This window comes from Podarcis cretensis (assembly GCF_951804945.1).
Source record: "Podarcis cretensis genome assembly, chromosome: 7".
NCBI lineage: Eukaryota > Metazoa > Chordata > Lepidosauria > Squamata > Lacertidae > Podarcis > Podarcis cretensis.
Genome location: NC_137176.1, coordinates 75,310,415 through 75,334,937, shown reverse-complemented (window position 1 = coordinate 75,334,937; position 24,523 = coordinate 75,310,415). Strand labels below are relative to the sequence as shown.

At 41.2% G+C, this 24,523-nt stretch overlaps 1 protein-coding gene across 5 annotated transcripts in view; it reads left to right on the top strand.

Annotated features, from left to right (window-relative positions):
• The window catches only part of CSMD3 (CUB and Sushi multiple domains 3), a 592,920-nt gene that overhangs the window by 210,951 nt on the left and 357,446 nt on the right, over window positions 1-24,523 (top strand). For all 5 annotated transcript variants that reach the window (XM_079984060.1, XM_079984063.1, XM_079984062.1 and 2 more), the window contains exon 6: window positions 22,615-22,727. In XM_079984060.1, the coding sequence (XP_079840186.1) occupies window positions 22,615-22,727 (113 nt within the window). The remainder of the gene's footprint in view (window positions 1-22,614; window positions 22,728-24,523) is intronic.

Below are 24,523 nucleotides of genomic sequence, written 5' to 3'. Positions count from 1 at the left end.
GATTAATGCTACCCTGTGAGCATGGGTGGTCCCTTCCTGCTTGAAGGAGGCAGTCATAAAACCACTCCTCATGAAACTCTGCCTGAATTTGAAAATCTAAGAAACTACTGGCTAGTATCCAATCTCCCCTTCTTGAGCAAGGTCCTTGTATGTGTGGTTGCAGGCCAGGTCTAAGCACTCTTAGATGAAACTGATTTTCTAGATCCATTTCAACTGGGGTTTAGGCAGCATACAGATTAAATAAATAAAATTTAAATTTAAAAAGTTTTGACACAAGTAAATGTAAAAAGGTAAAGGACCCCTGGATGGTTAAGTCCAGTCAAAGGCGACTATGAGGTTGCGGTACTCATCTCACTTCAGGCCGAGAGAGCCAGTGTTTGTCTGCAGACAGCTTTCTGGGTCATGTGGCCAGCAGGACTAAACCGCTTCTGGTGCGATGGGATGCTGTGACAAGTGCCAGAGCGCACGGAAACACTGCTTACCTTCCCGCCACAGCAGTACCTATTTATATACTTGCGCTGGTATGCTTTTGAACTGCTGAGTTGGCAGAAGCTGGGACAGAGCAACAGAAGCTCCCCCCATTGCATGGATTCGAACTGCTACCCTTCCAATCGGCAAACCCAAATGGCTCAGTGATTTTGACACAGAATCTCTGGGGAAACAGGTGATGTCACTGTGGAGAGCTGGATGTTTTGACCCTTCAAGTCACAGGTATACCTTCTGGAAAAGCCCCAGTGACATACAGTTTAATCTACTTAAGTATATAGAGCATTTGGGGTGAAACATCTACACTGTGTTGTTTCATTTTTGAAGGTGTACCATTTGCAAAATACAGATTGTGGAGGCATCTTCTGGAGAGATGGAGAGTAGTTGTAACTTCTAAGTGCAATATCTGGGAGTGTAGAAATTCCAGGTGCCTTTTAGAGCACACAGTTCTTACTACAGTGAATCACTGCTTCAGATTTTACATTGGATGGGATGTAGAAACAAAAGTCCCTTAAGCTTCGGAAATCCCCACTTTTTTTTTTTTTTTTTTGGAAAGTGCAAACTGGAATGAGGCTGCTAGGTTAATTTCTACTACAAACAAGTTAGCAAGTACAAAGAAAAAAGGTGTAGCAATGAGTATGAATGCTGAATTCAACTTCCAAGCTAACAGCTCAGCAAATAAATAAATAAAAATAAAAATAAATAAAATAGCATCAACCAGTGGGTTTTAAAAAGTATCTCTTGCTTGAGTTATTTCTATAGCTCTGACTTCAATTTCTTCATAAACTGGGTCATAAAAAGCTGGAGGCAGCTTCCTCCTGACTGTCTGGTTGCTTATGCTCACCAAAATGTTAACTTTAGAAAACAGCAATGGTATCCTGGAAATGGTAGTGCTATTTTCTTTTTCCTATACCCTTCCTACCTAGAAAGAGCCATCCTTTGTTCCACATTTTAGATTAAATTAATCATCAAATTATGAAGCTCACTAATAAGCCAAAATTGCAATTAGACACAAATTTTTACAGATGTTAACTTATTCCTTCCCCAATTTAAATACTTTAGCAGAGCAAGCCTGTAAGACCTTTGATCCTGGAAGTCAGTTGTAACTTGCCAGCTGTCAGGTGTTTAGCAGTTGCAGAAAGAGGAAGAGAAGCAGACATCAATAGGATCCAACTATTACTAGTCCAACATTGTCCAGAGGACCTTCACTAACAAAGGTCACTTCCAGAATGCCTGTGTGTATTGAGTTGTTGTTGTTGTTGCTGTTGTTGCTGTTGTTGTTTCCCGCCCATCTGACTGCATTGCCCTTGCCACACTGGGTGGCTTCTAACAAAGTATTAAAGCACAAAAACCTTAAACATTAAAAAACTCCCTGTACAGGGCTGCCTTCAAATGTATTCTAAAAGTCAGATAGATGATGGGAGGGCGTTCCACAGGGTGGGTGCCACTGTCAAGGAGGCCCTCTTCCTGGTTCCCTGTAACCTCACTTCTCTCAATGAGAGAACCACCAGAAGGCCCTCAGAGCCGGATCTTAATGTCCAGGCTGAACGACAAGGGTGAGGATGCACCTTCTGGTAAATTCCTCGTGATTAGTTTGCACAAAGCTTGCAGGATGATTATATGGATTATGCTAAGTGTGTGAGGTCTGGATCATCTTAAATTGGCAGTGTCATCTTGCAAGGTATTGTATATGGCCTTGAACTTAATACACAATAGGCTACCTAATAGCTTTGGCAACTTTGAAGGACTGGTCACTAAGTCAACTAACACACCCTTGCTACGCTCCAATCCTTCCATCATCTTATTTTGACAAAACCCTCACCAGGGAAAGGTTTTATTTGAGATACTTTCAATCCTGCTTTTCAGTCAAAGAGGCCCTTAAAGAAGCTAGCACCAAAATAATAATAAAAAGATCTGGAGGCAGGGGCTCCGTTGGACTTCTCCTCTGAGGGGCAGCCAGCCGCGTGCCCCTCAACAGAGAAGTTTAAATGAGCCATCTGTCTGCGCAGGCAGCTGGGGAAGGAACAAGTTACATCAGCCCTGGCCAATGTAGCTTGTTCCTCCCTCAGTTGTATTATAGAGCCTGGTGGCAGTTTCACCTGGCGGTATATTGTTACTAAAACTGCCACTGCTCCCGAGTCCCTCTGCCACCAGTGTCCGGCTGCAGTTTGTTTCTCCCTAAGTGGTTTCATTTGTGATATATCAACAGGTGAAGCCGCCATTGTGGTCTGGCCCTCATACCAGTCCTGGGGAATGTATTAATACATCACCCTGGCCTAGAGGTGATTGAGAGGTGGGGAAAAGCAAGCATTCTGAGCTCTCAATCAGTGGTTCTATCGCAGACAGAAAAGAGGTCTTCACCGCAAAGCCTATGCCATGAAGACATGATTCTTCTGCAAGCCCTCCTTGCCAGAAAAAGTTGTGTTTATTCCCTTGGAGTCTGCCATTTGAAGTGAGACTTCCATGGTTACCTATTACAGTTCATGAGTTAGCTGTGAGTTCTTCCACGAGTTGGTGCATATATAAACCTTCCCATGTTACAATATTTGTCCTGAGAATTAGGGACTATCCTCATAAGCACTTGAATACACAGCAGCTGTAGGAATAAGCCAATCTGTGTCAACTGCCAACAGCTGTTGTGTTACTGCCCGCAGCTTTTGGTACAGGCAGAGTGTCATGCGATGGCATGCTGATTTGGCATGCATTGGGAGAAGCTGGGATTAGTTGGCTCTTTCCTGCAGTGAACATATGCTGGTCGGGTTGTTGTTGATGTTGTTATACTTCTTCTCATTTATATGGTGCATTGAACATGTTCAAAGCACATCGTGTACATTATCTCAGAGGACAGGACCTGTGCATACCTGTGGCTGGCAAGCAACCTGTTTGTTTCTCCTTGTTATGTAAATTATTGAGCATAATGTGGGATTTGAATATAGAAAGGAAAATGGAAGCTGCTGGCAACAAAGGATGCGCTAAGCACAAAGCCTATTTTGCTCTGGTTTTTTTTCCTGCCCCCTCTCCCATCATTTAGATTTCTCCCAGAAATCTAATGCATCATAAATTTGGTTAATTGAAAGGAATGTGCTAGGTTTCGACTGAAAAACACACTCTTATTGTAGCATAACTTTAAACATGAAAGCCAAGTGCTTGTTCTGATTCATTTTACTGTCAATATGTCAAACGAATAACTGAAAAGGATGTAATTTGGTCAAGAAAAGCTAATGTTTTATGGATGGCTTTGGGGGCATGGAATGATTGATGGGGAATAAGCAGTGCACTTTCAGTTCTTTTGTTTCCATTGTCTGGATACACACATGAACATCTACTGCATGAATGTATGGAGAAAGATATTTAGATTTAAGCTCTATGCCCTCCGTAAGATGGAGTCTGTTTAGAACCTACATAATTACAATATTGCAATAATATTTGATAAACCTATATGTAACTGCCTACAGAAACTTCAGTAATTGAACTTGGAACCTTATGAACTAAGGCTCAGATTTAGCCTGCACATTCCTTTCTAGAAAATGTGAACTCACATCTCAAGGCCACCTTCGGGCACAGAAGGGGATAGGAGTGTGTAACATTGGCCTTTGCAATTATCTGGCAGCATAAATCTTATGAATTGGCTAGGCATGGCACCAATGAGAGTTTAGGCTAGTAGTAGTTTTGAGTGACTTGAGATTTTAATTACTACTGTAAGCGGTGGCCTGCCTATGAGGAGAGGTGAGGTGACCAAGTCAGGCTCCACCTGGGGCAACAGATCCAAATGTTGATCTTTCTTTCTCCCCATATCCCCACCTTGTTCCTGATGTATATCTACCCTGACCCCCTTCTTCCCTGGTGCAGAGAGAGGACATTTTGGGGTCCACTTTGGGTGCTGAAATGTATTGGTCTGGCTCTGATTACTGTGGTGTTTCAAGTGATGTTAATTATCATTAAGAATCAAGTAGGAGCAGTTGGACTAGTTCCTCATGGTTCCTTCCAACTCTACAATTCTATGAAAACAACTAACTTGATTTAAACAAGCATTCTTTCAACTCCCTTCTGCTCTCGCTCTCTCCCTCTCCATTTTGTGTTGAGTCACTTTCTGGTAGATGTTCCCTTAACCTGGCTTCCATCTGTGTCACTTAAGTTTCTCTCCCTGACTGCTGTTCTAACCTTCATGCCTGGTTTCACATATATTGATACATGTTGCAGGGCAGAAAAGGGCTAGCCCACATGTCGCAGACCGGATCCTGATATCTCCCTTTGAGGGATAGAGGGAAAATTTGGTTCAAAACGTACCTAATTCACAGTTCCCGGAACAATATGCAAACAAAAATGTAACTATGTATACATACTTTCTGTTCCCTGGAAATGGTTTGTTAGGCGAGCATACAAATAACAAGCTGGCGATTTCCATTAAGTCCCATAGGCAAATTTCAATGCGTTCTACAGAATTTTGACCCACCCACCAAGCAAAAAGAAACCCCAGGGAAACCTTGCTAAAGTACAGATCACTACAGTTCCTCAGCCAACCAGCAAAAGACAAACAAGGAAGTAAAAAATGCTCTCTGTTTGGATAACTGAATCTGTGGTGTGTATAGTAACTTTTGGGTACTATGTGAATTTTCACACAGGGAGCGTTCAGAAAGCAAGACCTGTATGTAGATAGTTCATAGGTCTAGAGGAAGAATTTGTTAGAAAAACTTCCTATAGATGTGAGTAGAAGGAAGCCATTGTCAGCCTAAAGGCTTAGGAGTCAACATGGCTTGCTTTGCTCTGCTGTTCCTGTTTAAGTTTATCTGAAGTGCCTGGAGTTTCTTTCTAAGAAAGACAGCCCTGCTGGGCAACAAGAAAACAACTATCCTTTGAAATTTGTATTTCTTCGTATTTTGTGATGCAACAAAAATTGTATGGAAATATATGCCATATCAAGGGTGAATGTATTGGCGAATATAACACAAAAATCCATTACGGACAGTTGCTTACCAAATGTATATAGAAATGTATATATTAGGAGAAATGTTCAGTAAAATGCTGACAATTTTTAATGAGGACTTTAAAAAAAGAAAGAAAAGCAAAATGATGTGGAAATGTGCAGAAACTGCGGAGGGGATAACAGAGATAGCCAAACCATTTTAGAATAAATAAATAAAAATATACACAGAACTTTCATTGATGTGTTTAGCACCATATCTACTTTGGCCCTGAGAAGCCCTTTCTGTTTCTTAAAAAGAAAAGAAAATGTTGTTATAGATTTTCACCGTATTTACCATCTCTGAAACACAGAGCTACACCAGTTGTACTTCTTGAAAGCTACAATTTATTTCATTTGAAGCAAGGCATAAATAATTTCTGAAGCCCATGGAAATGGGATGAGTTGCATCTTTACATGTGCAATCATATTTATTCAAAAAGACATTGAATAGATGGTGATACATTATTTGATGATAAGCTATGTCCCTGTGCTCTAACAGTACATTGCCCTGCAGAAACTAAAAATAAAGAACACCTGTCCTTCTAATTCAACGCTTTTGCATATGATTTACCTGGAAAACCATCCTGCTGAGTCAACTAAAACAAAAACAAAATGTTTAATACATTATTTATTGGACTTACAATCTTTCAGTTGTTAAAGACTCTAGCTGCGTAACAACCTTTATAAAACAAAAAATATATTTATATTATAAAACAAAAATTACAGAACAATACAAGGCCAAAGCCAAAGATCTATTCATGCTCCAGGGTACTTGAATTTGTGTTTGTTAAAGAGCTATACTGCAGAGGAAAGCAAACTTGCACACAATAGTAGTGATTTATCCCAGTTTTAATGCGACCTTCTTCAGTCATTACCTTTTTCCGGTGGTAATTTGGAAAGCATTCTCGTATCTGAATATTCAGATAGTCATTTTAAATAACATTGTGGATTAAGCCCCAAACAAAATGAAGGGAGAACAAACGACATTTTCAGGCATAATAAAAATCCCCCATTTCCCCTTCCTTCCTTCCTTCCTTCCTTCCTTCCTTCCTTCCTTCCTTCCTTCTTCTTCTTCTTTGGAGAATGATACTCTTTTGATTTGGTCTGCTGTATTTAAATAGGAATAGAGAGAATAGATTACATGCCATAGGAAATTCTGTATCCTTATAAGAATTTTTCTAATTAGACACAGGGGTGAATAATTTTGATGTGACATCAGTGGAACTCAAATTGTATATAGAATGTGTCTGTACCAGGCTTTGCACTGCAATTGCCAGATATATTTCCTATCAAAATATGCTTTTCTATATAACACAAATATGAGAGTCATAAAATACAAATATACAAAGACACATTTTACAGGGCAATCTAAATTCCCCTTATGCTGTGTTTGTGCTGAGCAGTGGTCTCTCCCTTCACAGCTCTGTCGGCAGAGTTGCTATCCTGCTGTCTGCCATTGGTGAAGTGGAATTTCACTCTGTGGGCAACAACTTCCCACTTCAACCCTCTGAGTGTTTAGCTGGGCAGGAACCACCTGCTGGTAATTTATTCACTGTATCCTGATCTGGTCCCACAGCTGCTATTCAATGGAATCAGGCCAAAACTCCCCCCCCCCCCAACTTCTGCAGCCATTAGTAGGTGTGGCGATAGGTATGATACTCCAGAGTCCCAGAGGTGGGGAGTTTAGATTTCACTTACCATTGATCTCTAGTTTGTGTTCTTTGGTGCTGTTTCTGATACTTGCAGAAACCCTGATTAGCATGTGAAAATCCTGCTAGAGAAAGCTACAGTTTTCAGTTTAGTTTCCTTATCTTTCTCAGCAAACATCTTTATCAGCAAAATCTTTGTCCATCTTGCATTTTTGTAGTACGTAAATATTACATACTCCCTGGGTGAGCAGGTGAGAGAACATTAGGATGCTGCAGACCAGAGACTGGAGTTGGAATCTTATGAATGCAAAACTACCACTGTGGTCTGTATGAACATGTTCCCTCTTTTGCCCTTCCCCTGAAAAATATATATAAGAGGAAGTTCATTTCTGAGGGGTATGTTTGATGAAATGATGTGTGTGACTACTAGAGTCAGAGCTTTCTAGTGATGGAATTCTGCTTTGGAACAGCCTCCCTATAAAAGTTCATCTGGTGCCTTCTTTTTGTTCTTTTTGTTGTTAGGTATTTTGGTATTTTGGTTTTAGGACTCTCTCTTCTGGGGATTTTTAATGCTCCAGTTGTGTTAATGATATGTTAAATATTGTATTCTATCATTTTATCTTTGGGATTCACCCAGAAAACTGCTATAAATACTGTAAATATAATACAGCAGACTAGCAGGTTGTGTGCTTGTACAATCACAGCTCTACGCACTTGGCAACTGGCCAGTTTACATCACACGAATTAAACTCATGCAAGGTGGAGAGCTTAAAAGCTCCTTATGTGCCAGATTTTCCTGGCGTGGAGCTTTTAAGCTCCCTGCCTTGCTTACTGGACCCTGGGAAGGTCTCGCTTGGGCTCTAGAGGCCTTCACAAGGTCTTGCAGGGCCATCCAACTTCTTGTGGGAGCCTCTCAGAACCCAGTAACCTAGGCAGAGAGTTTAAAAGCTCTCCACCTTCTGTGAGAAGCAGCAAGGCCTGTTTGGTGTGTGCAGGTGGTTCTGGGATTGTCCTGTTTATTTGTGATTTGTGAGTTATGCACAACCCCTCAGAATGTAACCGCTGTAGAAGCTGTGAGTCTACAGTAACCAACATGTAGAGTTGCATCCAATTAAATTATATTCAAGGTAGACCCAAATGAAATTAATGCCCCTGTGTTAAATAAATTGTGTCCTCATCATGGAGGGCACGCGTTGCGGTGAGATCACCAAGACTGACCTCACCATTTGTGTGGGTGGGAGTGTTTGGAGAGCCACAACAACCCAATTGGGTCCCTCAGTTGCTGGGGCAATTCTGGCCAATGGGGTTAAGAGAATTTGTGTCAGGGGACCTATTTATACTGCTGCACGTTGCGTTGAGCTTCCTCTTAACGCCTTGTGCACCGGATCACCCTCCCTATATTTAGGGTTTTGCCATGACCTTTCCATGCCGCCGTGGGTCGTCTGTTTTTGGGACAGGAATTTTCCCATTTGGCTCATTGGTAGGAATTTCCCCATTTGGCTCATTGGCTCGTGCCACTTGGGTTTCGCCTGCCACGTAGCACATTGTCCCAACTTTGTAAGGTTTGGTGGTTAGGCATTTGTTCAAGGTGTGGTGAGGGGAGATTGTCACACCTGCCCTTTCAGTGCATGAAAGGGAATTCAGTTAAAGGAATCCAGGTGCTTGCCATGCTTTTGTCCAATCCCCTTCCAGGGTTTAGGGCCACGCCAGAGCACCTGGGAGCATTTTGGAGTGAGGCTGTGTCTGTGGTAGGACCAATGTTCCCCCAGTATGTTTACCCTTATTGACTTCTGCCGGTTGTCAGTGCTGCTCTGCCAGAGGTGTAGGTGCAGCTAGTCAAACCAATGCCTAAGCAAACCACTCATATCCTGTAATCAATAAACTTGTGGCCAAAATTATGCCAATAACCTTAAACTAATATTGGTGTCAACCTTTGGGAGGTCTTGGGGGTCTTCATACGCAACAATCCTATACACAAGAAGCTGTTGTAAACCAAGCTGGTGTAAAGTTACACCAGATCCACTCCACATTCCACAGCAAGGCTACTTCCAGCTGAGCTGCCCCCAACCTGTCAGAGGGAAAAGAAGCCTTGAAAATAGAGGTTGACTTATGCTAAACTTTTTGCCACTATGTGACTGAGCTGAACATAGTTAGGATCCAGCTTAAGTACTCCCTGCCCAGTCCCAGCCTCCTCACAGTGCCTTTGGGGGACCTTACACCGACCTCTGCTAAACCCCTTTGGCTCAGCCAGGTTAAGTAAATTATGCCAGCATATCTTTGGCTAACTGAGCCCTGCTGAGCCATGAACCTCCCTGCTCAGCTTGAGATCCACTGCATCCTGAGTTCCTCACCCCAGCAGAACTTGACATAGGATTGGCCCCTTAGGCATGTGCATTCATTTTAATGAATCTACTTTGAGTGTGACTAAATTTGGATGCAACTCATTGCAAGGTAGAGAGGTTGGTGCAATCGATGAACTGTAATGCAGATAGTTTGGTACTAAAACAGGCATAGGCATACTCGGCCCTCCAAATATTTTGGGACTACAACTCCCATGATCCCTAGCTAACAAGACGAGTGGTCAGGGATGGTGGGAATTGTAGTCCCAAAACATCTGGAGGGCCGAGTTTGCCTATGCCTGTACTAAAATATCGAAACAGCAGAATAACTACAAGAACACATAATGGCAGTGGAGGAGGCACACAAAGAATGGCCTCAGATGGTGATTGCAGGATCTGGGTCAGTTCTTATGGGGAGAGACGGTCCTTGAGGTATTGCAGTCCTAAGCTATTTAAGGCATTTTAAAGGTCAAAGCCAGCACTCTGAATTTGGCCCAGAAACTAATTGGCAGCCAGTGCAGTTGTGCTAGGATTGGTGTAATATGCTCAAAGCATCCTGCTCCAGTGAGCAACATGGGCTGGATTTGACACATCAAAGAAGCACTTAAGAAAAAATGCATTGTAACCTTTATAATGAGAAATCGTATTGGCAAAAATGGAACTCCACAGCACCATCTGGTGTCACAGTGTTATATCACATATAAAATGCTTTTGCTTTACCAATCTAGCTGAGTCCATGGTCACCAAATTCTGTACCAGTTGAAGTTTCTGACCTGTCTTCAGAGGCAGCCCTACCTATAACACATTGAACATACATATCTCATCTGTTTCTTCCAGACCCGTATAGAGAGGGGAGCAGCCAGGTACACTTGCCCCAGACTTCAAAGAGCTAAGCCAGCCAGAAAGCCCCTCCAGGAACTAGCTGTTTTTTCAGGAAACAATGTGTGGTCTTGAACCACACAATTGATATCCCACATATACTGCATTTTGCCGTGTATAAGACAAGGTTTTTCCCTAAAAAAGAATGTCAAAAATTAGGAGGCATCTTATACATGGATACAGCTCCCTCCATTTTCTTAAATCTGAGTCCCCAAAAATAGGGCGTCTTATACATGGGGGCGTCTTATAGACGAAAAAATACAGCCGTTAATGGTTTGATCATGTGATGTATTAGATGATATGTTTATAGGCCTTATGCAAAGATAATGTGTACTCATGGGTTGCTAGTTTTCCTGGATGTGTTATAGGCATGTTCTGTGAGCAGGTAGATGCTGTTTTGCTACATTTACAGCTTAGCAAGGTCATTCAAACTAGCTCAGAGTGAGTGCAGTCTGCATGAATTAAATTTTGGCACTGCCCTGACCTATCTGACTCCAAGAGCATAAGCATAATGTGCATGCAGTATTTACAAAATACAGAGAGATCCTCAATTACCTATAGATAAGTTTGTTTCTTATAATTGAAACTTTACCTTTTTCTTTTACACCATGCGCATTGCTTGTGTAACCTTGATAGGAATGTGTGTGGTGGTTTTTTTAATGGCTCCTTTCTATTATTTTATATTGTTTCTCCTCCTTGTTAAAAGCACCCAAAACCACAAATCTTTGTCACACAGCACTGGAAAAGCTGCATTATTTATTTGTCTTTCCTTTTTTATTCCAACACTGCCACATATCTGAGGCTCAGATTAGAGGGGGAAACTTTTTAATGACTACGAAGTTTTAAAATATACATTTCTCTCTTATAATTCTAACCTAAGAGAACCACATCATGTTGTTAAAACAGAGAAACTTTGAAAACTTAATAAATACGAGAAGATGTTTGGGCTCTTCCTGTGGCAAACTTGCCAAGAAAGTGAGTTGATCCAACACCTTCCACACAAAATTCTTTTCCATTTCAATATTAACATTACAGTAAGATGGACACTGAGGTTCAGCGTCGAGGGCGTTCTGGCGGTTCCCTCACTGCGAGAAGTGAGGTTGCAGGGAGCCAGGCAGAGGGCCTTCTCGGTAGTGGCGCCCGTCCTGTGGAAGGCCCTCCCACCAGATGTCAAGGAAATAAACAACTATTTTAATTTTAGAAGACACCTGAAGGCAGCCCTGTTTAGGGAAGTTTTTAATGTCTGAAGTTTTATTCTGTTTAATATTTTTTTTGGGAGCCGCCCAGAGTGGTTGGGGAAAGCCAGCCAGATGGGTGGGGTATAAATAACAAATTATATTATATTGTATTACACATTACATTACATTACATTACATTACATTACATTATATTATATTTAAGATAGCAGCTTGTTCTAATACATTACTGTACCCAAATCTTTTGTGTTCTTCTCTCTTGTTTGAATGGTGTAGGTTTCAAATTGTGCTTTGTGGAATGTTAGGGTACATTGGGGGGACGCAGGTGGCACTGTGGGTTAAACCACAGAGCCTAGGACTTGCCGATCAGGAGGTTGGCGGTTCGAATCCCCACAAGGGGGTGAGCTCCCGTTGCTCGGTTCCTGCTCCTGCCCACCTAGCAGTTCGAAAGCACGTCAAAGTGCAAGTAGATAAATAGGTACTACTCTGGCGGGAAGGTAAACAGCATTTCTGTGCGCTGCTCTGGTTCTCCAGAAGTGGCTAAGTCATGCTGGCCACATGACCCAGAAGCTGTACGCCAGCTCCCTCGGCCAATAAAGCGAGATGAGCACCACAACCCCAGAGTCAACCGAGACTGGACCTAATGGTCAGGGGTCCCTTTACCTTTAGGGTACATTGGAAGCTTTTCAACTGGTCCTCTGCATCATGAGGAGATCAAACAAGCTTGCCCACCGCTACTGATCTTCCCTACAATGCACAGTTATGGGATCCAGGTGCTCTCTGATCTCACAGAGAATCATGCTCTGCATGAACTGCATCTTTATGCCATGCCTCATAACCTTCTACAACTCAGTGCAGAGTTTCTTGAAAGTAGCACAAATGAAAACCAATGTTTCCATACAACCTATTTCAGGCCTTTAAAAAACAACAACAACCTGGTTGGCTTTATTTTGTCAGCCTTGTCTAAATTTGCATGGTTATGAATGAGAGAGCTTGTCATGTACCTGTCACATAGGAAGAACAACACGCAGCCTGGGATAACATGTCTTGGTTTATTAGGCTGAGAGATTCACCATCCTTGCACCATCCTTTCCATGCCACAATTCAAGAAATCCTGGGTTCAATCACAGTTCCTTCTCATGTCCATAGCAGTTACGAATCCTGTGACTTCAGATTCTGGTTCACTCAGATCTGTGGGACCGGAATTTCCTGCACTGGATAGAATGAGAAATTATTATCAATTCAGCCAGGAAGTCTTCTGTTGCAATACTGGAGAAGGGAGGATGGAAAGGGTGGCAAAGGGATGTGTGAGCACAATGCTTATTTCTATCTGGGCTTAATAAGCATCAATATGCTATGTCTGAACAGGGCCATTGTGAAGCATACGGAGATCTGGGTGCATTGTGACCTGACCTCGGTCATATGCCCAGGCACTTACCACAAAAACAAAGTAGTGTGATCAAGGGAAGAACTATATGATTTGAAAGAGAACTCCAAAAATGGACCCTGTGCCACAGCTGTTTTTCCACTGCAATTCTAGACTACAGATGTGCTAATTTCTTTAGAATTAAGGCATATAAGGTCAGCAAATAACCTACTGGGGGAGAGACATATCATTTCTTCTCTCCTTCCGATGGTTGTATAATTGAATAAAAAGCTCTCTGAACTTCACCGCAACAAATGAAACTTTTGAGTGGATTGGATAATTTAGTTAACTAAAAGCAGATATATGTTCACTCCAAGATTACAGAAGAGACAGATACGAGCGAAACACAAACACAGCACCCAGCCTATTTTTGATCCCCAGAGTGCATTTAAATAGATTAATTTGCAGATCAGATGCTTTGGATTTAATCTAAGCTATTCAATGCTGATTTAATTTAAATAAAACTTTCTCTAGAGAGATTAACTCATCCTAAGATTGATCTCTATTAGACATATGCTTATGACATGAAAGTGAAGCCTGAGCTTCAGCAAGTAGAGGAGAGAATGTGCTCGGAATAATAACTGAGCAGAGACGGCACGCAGGCCTTTTTTATATGTGTGCCCAAGACGGACTGACTCTAGCATTTGTGTGTGGTATTCTGCAGTTATTAGAAGAGGAAGTTTATTCTTTAATGCTGTTTTCCTATTTAAAACAGTGGCAGTTTTTTTTGTTTCTGGTATATTGCTTCTGAACTACACTGGCAGGCTGATAAATCAGATCACCAACCATACATAATTTATTTCAGTAGGTAACTGGCTGCGCAGCACAGAATACAAATATGTTTTGAACGCTGTTCTGCACACTGCATACTTGACCAGGTTTTAAACTTACCCAGTGTCTGAAGCATTTTCTTCACTCTATATCTGTCTGTCCAGTCGGCTGTGCTGTAGGTTCCCGTAATAAAAATGTACAGACTGCACATGCAGGCATAGGCTATATGAAATGGCAGGGGATGGAAGTTTGGCAGTAGACGTGAATGCACTGCCTTGAAATTGTTGCTGGCAATAATGATGTTAGGGCTATAATCATCAACACTCTTACTTGGGAGTAAGCCCCACTGAACTCAATAGGACTGACTTCTGAGTAGTAGTAGTAATAATAATAATAATAAATTTTATATATATCCCGCCCTCCCCAGCCGAAGCCGGACTCAGTAGACATGTATAGGATTGCACTGCAATCTACCGGTGAATATTGACCATCATATTGCTTGGGCTCCCTTGGAATTAGGATCACTGGAGACTTGTGCCATTTTATGTGATAAAAGGCTATAAATGCAGGTGGATGAATGGGTTCATGGTGGTAAGACCCCAGCAGATTCTGCTACTTTTTAAAATTTCTTGCCATGGGATAGATGTGGACTTTGGCAATATGGCAGCCTGAGCAAAGAGAAAATTTGATGCGCCCCCCCCCAATATTGAGTAGGCACCAGTATAAATATAGGCTACATCACCACCACCACCAATTATTATTATTATAATTGTGTGCCCTGTCATCTTGGCAACCCGTGCAGGGGAACCGCCTGCGCCACCCTAAATCTGAAGGGTAATAGAGCCACAACTTTGGTTTCTGCACTTAGAACAAGACAAACTTCTCAGTCTCTCTTTCTGCTCCAGTTGTATGACTGTCCCCAAAATGCAGGCTAGTTTGACCCCTTATCCTGGCCAAGCAGAGGACAATAGAATGAGTCATGCCCTCACTTTCCTTGCCTTGTTATAAATATAACAGTTGAGTTGATAACCAGCAGTTAACACTGCGCTGAGAGAATATATATTTCCAGACCCTGCTAGCAATTTTTGAAATCTTAAGCAGTTTAAAAAGGTAAAGGGATCCCTGACCGTTAGGTCCAGTCACGGACGACTCTGGGGTTGTGGTGCTCATCTTGCTTTACTGGCTGAGGGAGCTGGCGTACAGCTTCCGGGTCATGTGGCCAGCATGACTAAGCCGCTTCTGGCGAACCAGAGCAGTGCATGGAAATGCCATTTACCTTCTCGCCAGAGCAGTACCTATTTATCTACTTGCACTGCGTGCTTTCGAACTGCTAGGTTGGCAGGAGCTGGGACCGAGCAACTGGACCTCACCCCATTCCACGGATTCAAACCCCTGACCTTCTGATCAGCAAGCCCAAAGCTCAGTGGTTTAGATCACAGCACCACAAACAAACAAACAAACATACATACATCCTGGATATTTTACTATTAGATATATTACTATTCATTGAGAGAATCCCCAAGGCTCACCACTCACAGCCCATAACAATATTTAAATAGCTGTTTACAGTTGCCAGTGTATGTTGGTGCTTTCACAACATTTATCTGGGATTATCAGTGTTTTTATGTATATGATAGGATTTTGAGCCTTTGCTATAATGTACACAGGACTCCAAAAACTTCTTTTAAAAAATAAAGGCAGTTAACCATCAGATACAGAATTTAATGAATCTTTATTTGCGACAGCCATTGGCCATAACAATAAAACAACAGTACGATATACAAAGAATAGACATAAAGTCAATTATATAAAATACATTTTAGGGTTTTGATCAGATACAGAATGTTGTTGCTATTTTAAATAAAGAAATATTGGTAGGTAAGGTAGTCACAGAGGACTAAAAAATGTTCTTCTGAATGCATTTGTTTAATATCATGCAGACAATTCACATCTTGTCTTGCAGACCATAACACTATGATGAGAACTGGATTCTCTCCCTGACATTACACAAAATACACCCTTACTCTGCCATATGAATGACTTACATACTTATTTAAGACATTTATAGACATCTTAATTATTCACATCTCTAAGCAGTGTACATAAAAACAAGCCACAGCAAATGAACAATAAAACAGACAAAAAAGATCGTAAAATGGAATTCAACCTTACAATGCCTGCTGGAAATAAGTCATATGAAATATAGCTTGCAACTTTACTTACTTCTTGGCTGGGAAGCCACAAATGGTTTGGTCATTTATGAGCAGAGCACTGTAGGCAACATTATCATGTATCACCTCTCTGTAGTAGAGAGTCAGAGGTGTCCTCAGGCTTCAAGTAAGAACTGGCATTGCTACTTACTAATTGAACTTATCTGATTCTTTTAACACAAAACACAATGGAGGCCTAGAGCACGGTCTAACTACAGTTAGCCATATCATCAATAACATAAGCAACAAGGAATTCTTCTTCCTAGGTTGCTTCTGAAAGGCAGATCACGTCTCCCTTCAGTTATAAACTCTTCATTCTCCAATACTGCAATACTGTTGGATACATTTCAATTGGTAAGAGCATGAGACTCAAAGTTGTGGGTTTGAGCCCACTGTAGGGCTAATTCCCAAATAGTTGAGCCTCCATTCTGCAGAACCGCAAATGACAACAATATTAAAGCCATGCAGCATAGCATGTGTGCTGAAATCATAGAATCATAAAGTTGGATGGGACCCTGAGGGTCATCTGCATTTATTTCTGAGCTACACTGATATAAAGCAATATGAAGGTTTTGTCTTTGGTGCTACATCAGCTGTTGGTGCTATATCACAGACAGGGCCAGATTGAGGTTTGATGAGGCCCTAAGCTACTGAAGGTAATGGGGCCCTTTATATGTCCAGCTGTCCTTTGTCAACAACAAATTGTTGCTGTTTTTTGTGTTGAATATATGCTATATGGTAATATATGGGGAGCAGGCTAGCAGGCGGGGCCCATTACTTACATCATAGGAGCCTACACAACACACAAAACTGTTGCTGTATGTAGGTTTTATTTTATTTGTTTTTTATCTTATATTTTGGAAATGTACATCCACTTTTTTTCCCTTTAATTTTTTTGGGGGGCCCCAAGAGAGTGGGGCCCTAAGCTATAGCTTGTTTAGCTTATACACTGGCACTGAACACAGATAATCATCCCTCGCTAATGCAATAACCTAGTAACAAATATGCAAACTGGAAGAAGACAGGAGAGACCAGCTCAATGAACTGCACTGTATGCGTTGTGCTTCCTGGATTTTGCAGATCAGTGCACTCATCTTCCTTAGATATGTCTCTCTGAATAGTTTACCAGTTTATCTAGTCAAAATGCACAGCTCACTCCCTCTGGCTTGTATACACCCACTGTGGCTGGCTGGCTGGCTCTTAGCCACTCCAAGCCAGAGTGGAGAGGCATGGTTTTTGTGTATCCCTGGGCCTGCATGCCATGCAGCAGCCAATCTGGTCAATTCCTAGGTATGCCCCTGCAGTCACTCCCATCCATTGATTCTCCTCACCAAATCTCTTTACCCCAGCATTGGCATTGTAAGGCAAACATGTTCACTCATAACGTGGAATTTGCCTTGGTGTTGTATATGATTTATAAATAACCTTTAGTATTATTTTAGTTAAGAATCCAGAATGTAAACCATTGCCATGCTTCAAAGAGCACTTGTCATGCAGCTAAGAACGGACTGCCTCTGCATTATGATAATAGCGAACAGCTTTATAATTTGTGTGGAAGAGAAATTGACATGGGAAGAAAGGGTAGCTATACGATTAGAATAAGCAAAGATTTCACACCAGTAGCCATTGCAAATCCTGTCAGTTTGCAGAACTACTTACAGTAAAATAATCCCACAGAAATCATAGTCAGATTTAAAACACACACACACTCACAATGATTTTAATTAAAAAATTGCAGATATCAGCATGTGCTTAATTAGAACAATCTTCACCTTAGCCCAAAGCTGTCATGTCTAAAAAGTGATAATGAATAACTGCCTTGATTGGCAGACTTAACTAGATATTAGCAGTGTAAAGAAATGAAGCTGCTCCTTTTTCTCCATTTGTATTAGCAGGAAGCCATCATTTAAGTGCTAAAGATGTTTTCTGTAAAATGCATTTGTAATTTAATCTTTACACTGCATCTTTTGATGGAGAATAGGTACCTCAAACTTCAGCATGAGAATTCGTGGCTTAAATCTTTTCTGTATCTGTCCTTTTGAGCTGAAGACTGTCATTGAATTTCAAGCAAACCTCATTTGCTGGGAAGCAAGCCTCACTGAGTTCAGTGTGATGTTGGATTTGGTGAGGCAACTTATTAAGGACTTGCATTTCCATGAATTCTTGGAAGAGATTGGTGTTCAAAGAACACCTGCCTTCTACTTGGATGTTAGGAGCTCCCTCTCACCATATATAACAAAAAGTGTTATTTGTGATTCGAGGACCCGGTCCCCGCTTGGGGAATAAAGACTTGTGGACACAGAATGTAAGGTTAATGGGTAAGGTAAAGGCTACAACTTTATTGATTACAGCATGTGAGAAGGTATTGGCTTAGGCATTAGACCACGGAACATTAGACTCCACCCACTCGTAGAGGGGTGAGTCTGAGGAGGGGTTAACCACCAGTAGGGGAAGCCTGTTGATGCTAATCCAACTATAGGCTCTCTTCCTGATGTCACCGAGGGTCGTGCCATGGCCCCCCGCCACATGGGCATCGGACAGGATCCACGACCGCCGGATTCCTTTAGCGGAATACCCAAAATTGTCGGGGAAGGCGATGGCCACACCTTGCCACCCGAAACACCAACAACACATTCCAATGCCTAACCGCCAAATACCACGAAAGTTGTGACGGTTGCTACGAGGTAGGCGAAAAAAACCAAGAGGCCGGGCCAATTTAGCCAATTGGAAAAAACTCCTACCAGGCCCCCTGGTTAAACAGGGCGACCAACCAGAGGTCCATAGCAAAGTCTCAGGAACATCTAATCTAAAGGGAGTGGAGGGTGGGTGACTCGAAGAAAATGGTGGGGATGGGCTGGCGCGGCTGCGTTTGAGCAGCAAGCCACACCCCCGTCGAGCTTCCCTATTGGGTGCCCAACTGGGGAGGGGCGTGGCGCCAGCCCTGGAGTTGAAGCAGGGGGTGGAGCGCCCCCTGCATGACGCGGGAATCATCTCCCGATCACAACCCCTCTCCTCCTGGGAGGAGGAAAGGCTATATAGAACAAATAGCTTTTCTTCTATAGTTAGGGTAGGATGGTTCAGAAAGATACTCTTGGAGGAGCACTGGTATCTGTATTGACAATCAGGTGGAGGAATACTGCTGCAGTGTAGCCTGTGCAGTTGCACAAGACAGAAATTCTTAGCAACGTGGTTGCTGGGCAAAGGGGCTTGGGGCAGAGAAAACATACTGGTCTTTCTGTTGACAAACCAGATCCTTAGCTGCATTCCTAGCTGCAGTTCTGTCTAATAAAGAGGAGTGGGCTGAATATAATGCAGTTGACTGCCAGCACTCCTGAAAGTCAGGGGAAGGGGAGTCAGAGAACAGAGGCTCACTAACCTTCGTTTACAGTATCGAGTAAAATAATAAATTGTAGCATTTCGCTTCTTTTGACAATGTGTTACTTGTTATTAGTACCGCAGCAATATGGGAGGTGAGATGTTCTGTTTTGTTTTAATCATGTTCTCTGTGTTTTGTTTTTGTACAAATGAAGGCCTTTTGCTAAATAAACATTTGGTGCTATAAGTTCAATGGGGCTTATTCCCAAGTAAATGTATATAGGATTGTAGTCTAATGCATCTTTCTGGACATAAAGGTCTTAAGTTTCAATTAAGTATTTGTTTCTTGGCCTTATGCATTTAGTAATTGAATAGTGGGAAATGCTGCACAATTTTTATTTTATTCAAGATTCTCTATGCAGTATCATTACAACAGGAACATGAATAAACAATATTTAGCAATTAGGATGAGAGGTCATGTTCAAATCCATTACTGTTTTGCTCTTCCATCATGACTTTTATGCCTCTGACATAGGTTTAGATGATTCCCCATGTTCCATTCCCTTTAAAATAATATGTTTTCTCATCTGCTTCTTGGAACTAATAAATTGACCACCAAGAGGTGCTGTTTCCACAACTAAAAGGCAGGATGGTAGATGCTTATGAGCCTTAACCTTGTTCAGGGTGTAGCTTCTTTTTAAAGGCAAAAGTTAGTCCTTCATAAATCAGAACCACCCACATATGTCAGGTTTCACAGCTGAATGAACAGAATTTAATGGCAACTGTTCCAGGCTACTGATGAAACAATACAATCACAACATTGGGACGTTGCTCTTTGTTCATTTTAAGTAAGGTGACATCTACCACTTTGCAGCATCTCTGCTTTCTGCAGAACTGAAGCTAGACTTGTGGAAAAGAAAATGGATGAAATGAGGACTTTCTAAGCATCTAAGCTTAAATAAATAAATAAATAAATAAATAAATAAATAAATGCTATTCAAATTAATTTGACTCATGGGTAATTTAGGAAAAGCAAAAATTTACTTCAGAGATGTGTAATAAAAATTTTCCACTTGGTATCCATAGACAACAGCGACTCCTTTCCTCTGTATGTTCTTCATGATCCTTGTCTCTAGCATTTGCATAACAATATTTTGGATATGTTTTTAATATGCTATGCAAAGTTTGTCCTGATATGTTGTGCATTTTCATTATGGGCAATGTGACTGCCAATTTGGATCAAGCATTAGACAACCCCAAGTTTCAAGTAGGCTCAAATTCAGCTTTATAACAACAGAAAGGCCTTAACAGTTTGGGGCCAAGATGTCTGAAGGGACAGCTTTTTCCCTACCAATCTGCCCATGAGTAAGATCAGTGGGGGAGGCCCATTCCTGTGACTGCATTGCCAAAAGTGCATATTGTGACACCTTGTCTCTTCAGTGTCCTACACTCAGAGATGTGTGTAGCCCTGAACTTACTCAAATGCTGGCACCAATTAAAAGCACATAATTTTATCCAGACATTTGTAGGAGGTTAAGCTGCTGTTGTGTGTCTGTGTTATTATTCTTGCATATGATTTATTCATTTATTTATTTGACTTAGTCACTCACTGTAAGAGTTTCTAAGCAGCCCTATGAATTGTTTTAAATGTCTATTGTAGTTGGTGTTAAAATGTACCGTATTTTTCGCTCTATAACACGCATCTGACCATAACACGCACGTAGTTTTTAGAGGAGGAAAACAAGAAAAAAATATTCTGAACGAAACAGTGGGTGCATGATTTTTATGGTTCATGCTGTGGCCACAGACATGTGATCTGATGGTGAGTTTGGGGTAGCCCAATGCAAAAATCCTGAGGATCCATGTGGATCCGTGCTTTGTAACCATGTTTTAAGTGGGGAGGGAAGGAAAAGCACTCAAGGGACAAGGAGCACGCGTGGAGAAGGAGCTTTTCAGCGAGCTGAAGGGGAGGAGGGAGGGAAAGAGCACTGTTGCTTTAAAGGTATACTTAAGGTACTTGCCCTGTGCCTGGGTTTTTTTCCATTTAACAGTTTGCAGCCTTTTCCTTCTGCTCCTTGTTTTGAGGCAGAATAGATTTGAGCAAGTGAGGAGGACTTGGATTGCAGGGGATTCACCATTAGCTGTGTAAAAGCGCTCCTCCTTGTAGCCTGAGTGATAAGCAGCCACCAGCAGCAATAGAACGGAGCACAAAAAAGTGGTAGGGGCACTAGGACCCAGACAATGCTCAAATCTATCCTGCCTGAAAACAAGCTGCTCCCTCCCAGCGGATCAGCTGAGACGCGGGGATTTGCGAAGTTTTTCCCTCTCCCTCATCCCCAGCCTTTTTTTTTTAACTTCCTGGTTTTCACTGTGTGGTTCAGAGCTCGAGGTTGGTTTTATTTTGCTGCTGGTTGCTTAAATTTTATCTTTCCTGTCGTCCCTCTGCAGCCTCATTGCTCTGTTTAGAGAGCGCACGGACCTTTGCTAGCGTCTGTCCCTCCTCCCGTGTAAGCGGCTGCTGCCCGCTTTGCTGCCATGGCTCTCCTTCCCTCCCTCCGCTCCAGGTCACTTTAAAGCAAGCAAAGCGAGAGCCTCGAGCCTCGTAGAGTGTGTAAGCGGCTCCCACTTTGCTTGACTGACGGCAGCCATGGCTCCGATCCGTGCATTCGCTCCTTAACACGCACAGGCATTTTCCCTTACTTTCTAGGAGCAAAAAAGTGCGTGTTTTGGAGCGAAAACTACGGTATATGTATTAGTTGTAGCTTTCCCTGTGATCTGCATTATGAAAAGTGGATTTATATATAACACTAAATGATTTAGATGTCCCTTTTATGAAGAGGCACGTAGTGAGACGATTGCTCCCTTGCTGGTGAGGCCCGCTGACCTCCCGGAAAAGCAAAAATTTGACCTTTTCCTGTTGGGCAAAGATTATACGACAACCCGGATGGTTGCCACACTCTATATACAGATCTGTAGGCGCAGACCATCCCCCGACCCAAACTAGTTTGTTAAGAAAATCCCCAAACACAGTTCCATGGGTGACTCTGGGTCATCTCTCTGCGGCAGCTTATCTTAAAGTTTTACATGTCTATACGCTTATCACATTTATAAATTTTAAATTTATTGTTGTACATTGTTTTACATGTTTGTTTTCCTTCTGGGATTGTACCCCCAAGTGTGTTTTATAAGCTGGCCTCCGACCGTAATAAATTATCTGTTTATCTATCTAACACTAAATGAATGCAATTAACAAATATGCATGTTTTAAATGTTCACAAGTAGGGAGTAGAAAACCTTTAGAAAGGTGTGATGGTCTTGGTGAATGACTGAGGTTTCTGACCCATCAAATGTTTTTGTCTTATTTTTATTTTCTCTCTCAGGTTATCTGGAATGAATATACCACCCCCAATTATCAGCAACAAAAACTGGCTAAGACTCCATTTTGTAACAGACAGCAACCACCGATATCGTGGATTTAGTGCTCCCTATCAAGGTATATTTAATGGAAATCATGTTTTTTTTCTTTTCAGATTAAGAAAGCGGTTTTACAGGTATAACTGTACTTTTCACTAAAAAGAAATAAAAAAGAGAGCATTCTGATCCACTACAGTTGGACAGTTCAAGCATGAATAAACATCCATTCTCCTGCTACAAAAGCCACAAAATAGTTGTCAAATTAGTGTAGATTAAAACATATTCTTGTTACACAGATTTCGAACATTTATGAAGAATTTGGATTTTAAAAAGAGTAACTTGCTGAAGTGCTTCTGAATATTGCTGAAGTGCCTCACTGATTATCAGAAACTTGAGAGCAAGTGTATGTTTGCAAAAACAGCACATGATGGTGGCATTACTAAAGAGAATCTTTGTCAAGTAGGGTTCATTTCATTGCATGCAGTAATTTCTTCTTATGTTACTAGTTAGGCTTCTTATCTACTTTTGTAAATGAATAGACAGCTGTTGAGAGAGAAATAAAATAAAACCTGAGAATCTGGGGCATATTAATTTGAGGTTGCATTGCTAGAATAGGTTTGCTTAATAAATAAATAAAAAGCCAGGGAAAGTATTAATATATACTCTAGCAATATGATGCTTTTTTCATAACCCCTCATTTTTGTAAATACATTTTTGTCTTTAATGGATAATATCCAGGGAACTGTTAGCGCTTCCTGACACAAAAGGAATTTTGTTTATCTTTGCACACCATGGTCCCATAATATCTAGTTCAAGAGCTTTTTTTTTTTTTTTTTTTTTTGAGGCATGTTTTTATATCAGTAGGACTTGATGATAGAAACAGTACCTGCTTTTCATGGATATCACATATGTGGACAACTGTGTTGCAGAATAATCATTAGCATGCTGCATACTAGACTGTCTATGGATATTAACTCTACTCCCGCCCATACTTCAAAAGCAATTTAAAAAGGGATCTATTTTGTTTGTATAAAATACAGTAAATACAGTAATTTCAAAATGATACAAATCCAGAGAAGTAATTATAAGCCTTTTTAGGAAAGTAAGTACGTCCCTTGATAGTATTTTCAAGTTGGGATGAAGACATGAATGAGTTTGTTTTTTAGTTTACTACCGGTATATTTCTATTGTCGTGCACATTGATTTCCTCTAAGCTGTGGAATGAACTTGGGAATCAAGCCCACTGTAAATCATAGCACTTGACTGACTAGAAAGGGCCTCATATTCATTAGTGATGAATAAAGCTAAGACAGAGTGGAAAACATGTATCAATCAAAATATGTATAAGCTTCAGATTTTTACTGGGAGAACAAAGGAAGAGTCTTGTCACACTTGAAAGTTGAATAAATTTATTATAGCATAAACTTTCATGCCATGATAATCATATGCTTGAAGTGTTATGCAGGGATGTATTCCATCTTTCAATTTTCTGTTTTCTGAACCCCTGATATGGTGCATGATGTTATTAGATCCTGTAATAGTGTTGTCACCAGGTTGGCATTTGGGTCTTCCACACGGTTCTTTGCCTTTGTCCATATATCTTGCCTTTTGTTCATTTACCTGCTTATGCCATCATCCACCTACAGTGCCCTTTTGTATTCTGCACAGTACAAACAGGCTAATTTCTATGCAAAAAATAAACAAATATTTGACATCAGAAATGGCAGGATTGAAACATGTGTGGAAGAATATTGCAAATTCCCAGGACATTCTGTATCTGACTAAGATAGTCATACTGAAACAGAGAAACTTCAAAGGGAGAATGTAGTTTGAAACTACTGAATTACAATTCATTAAATGGTTCAATGCTATTAC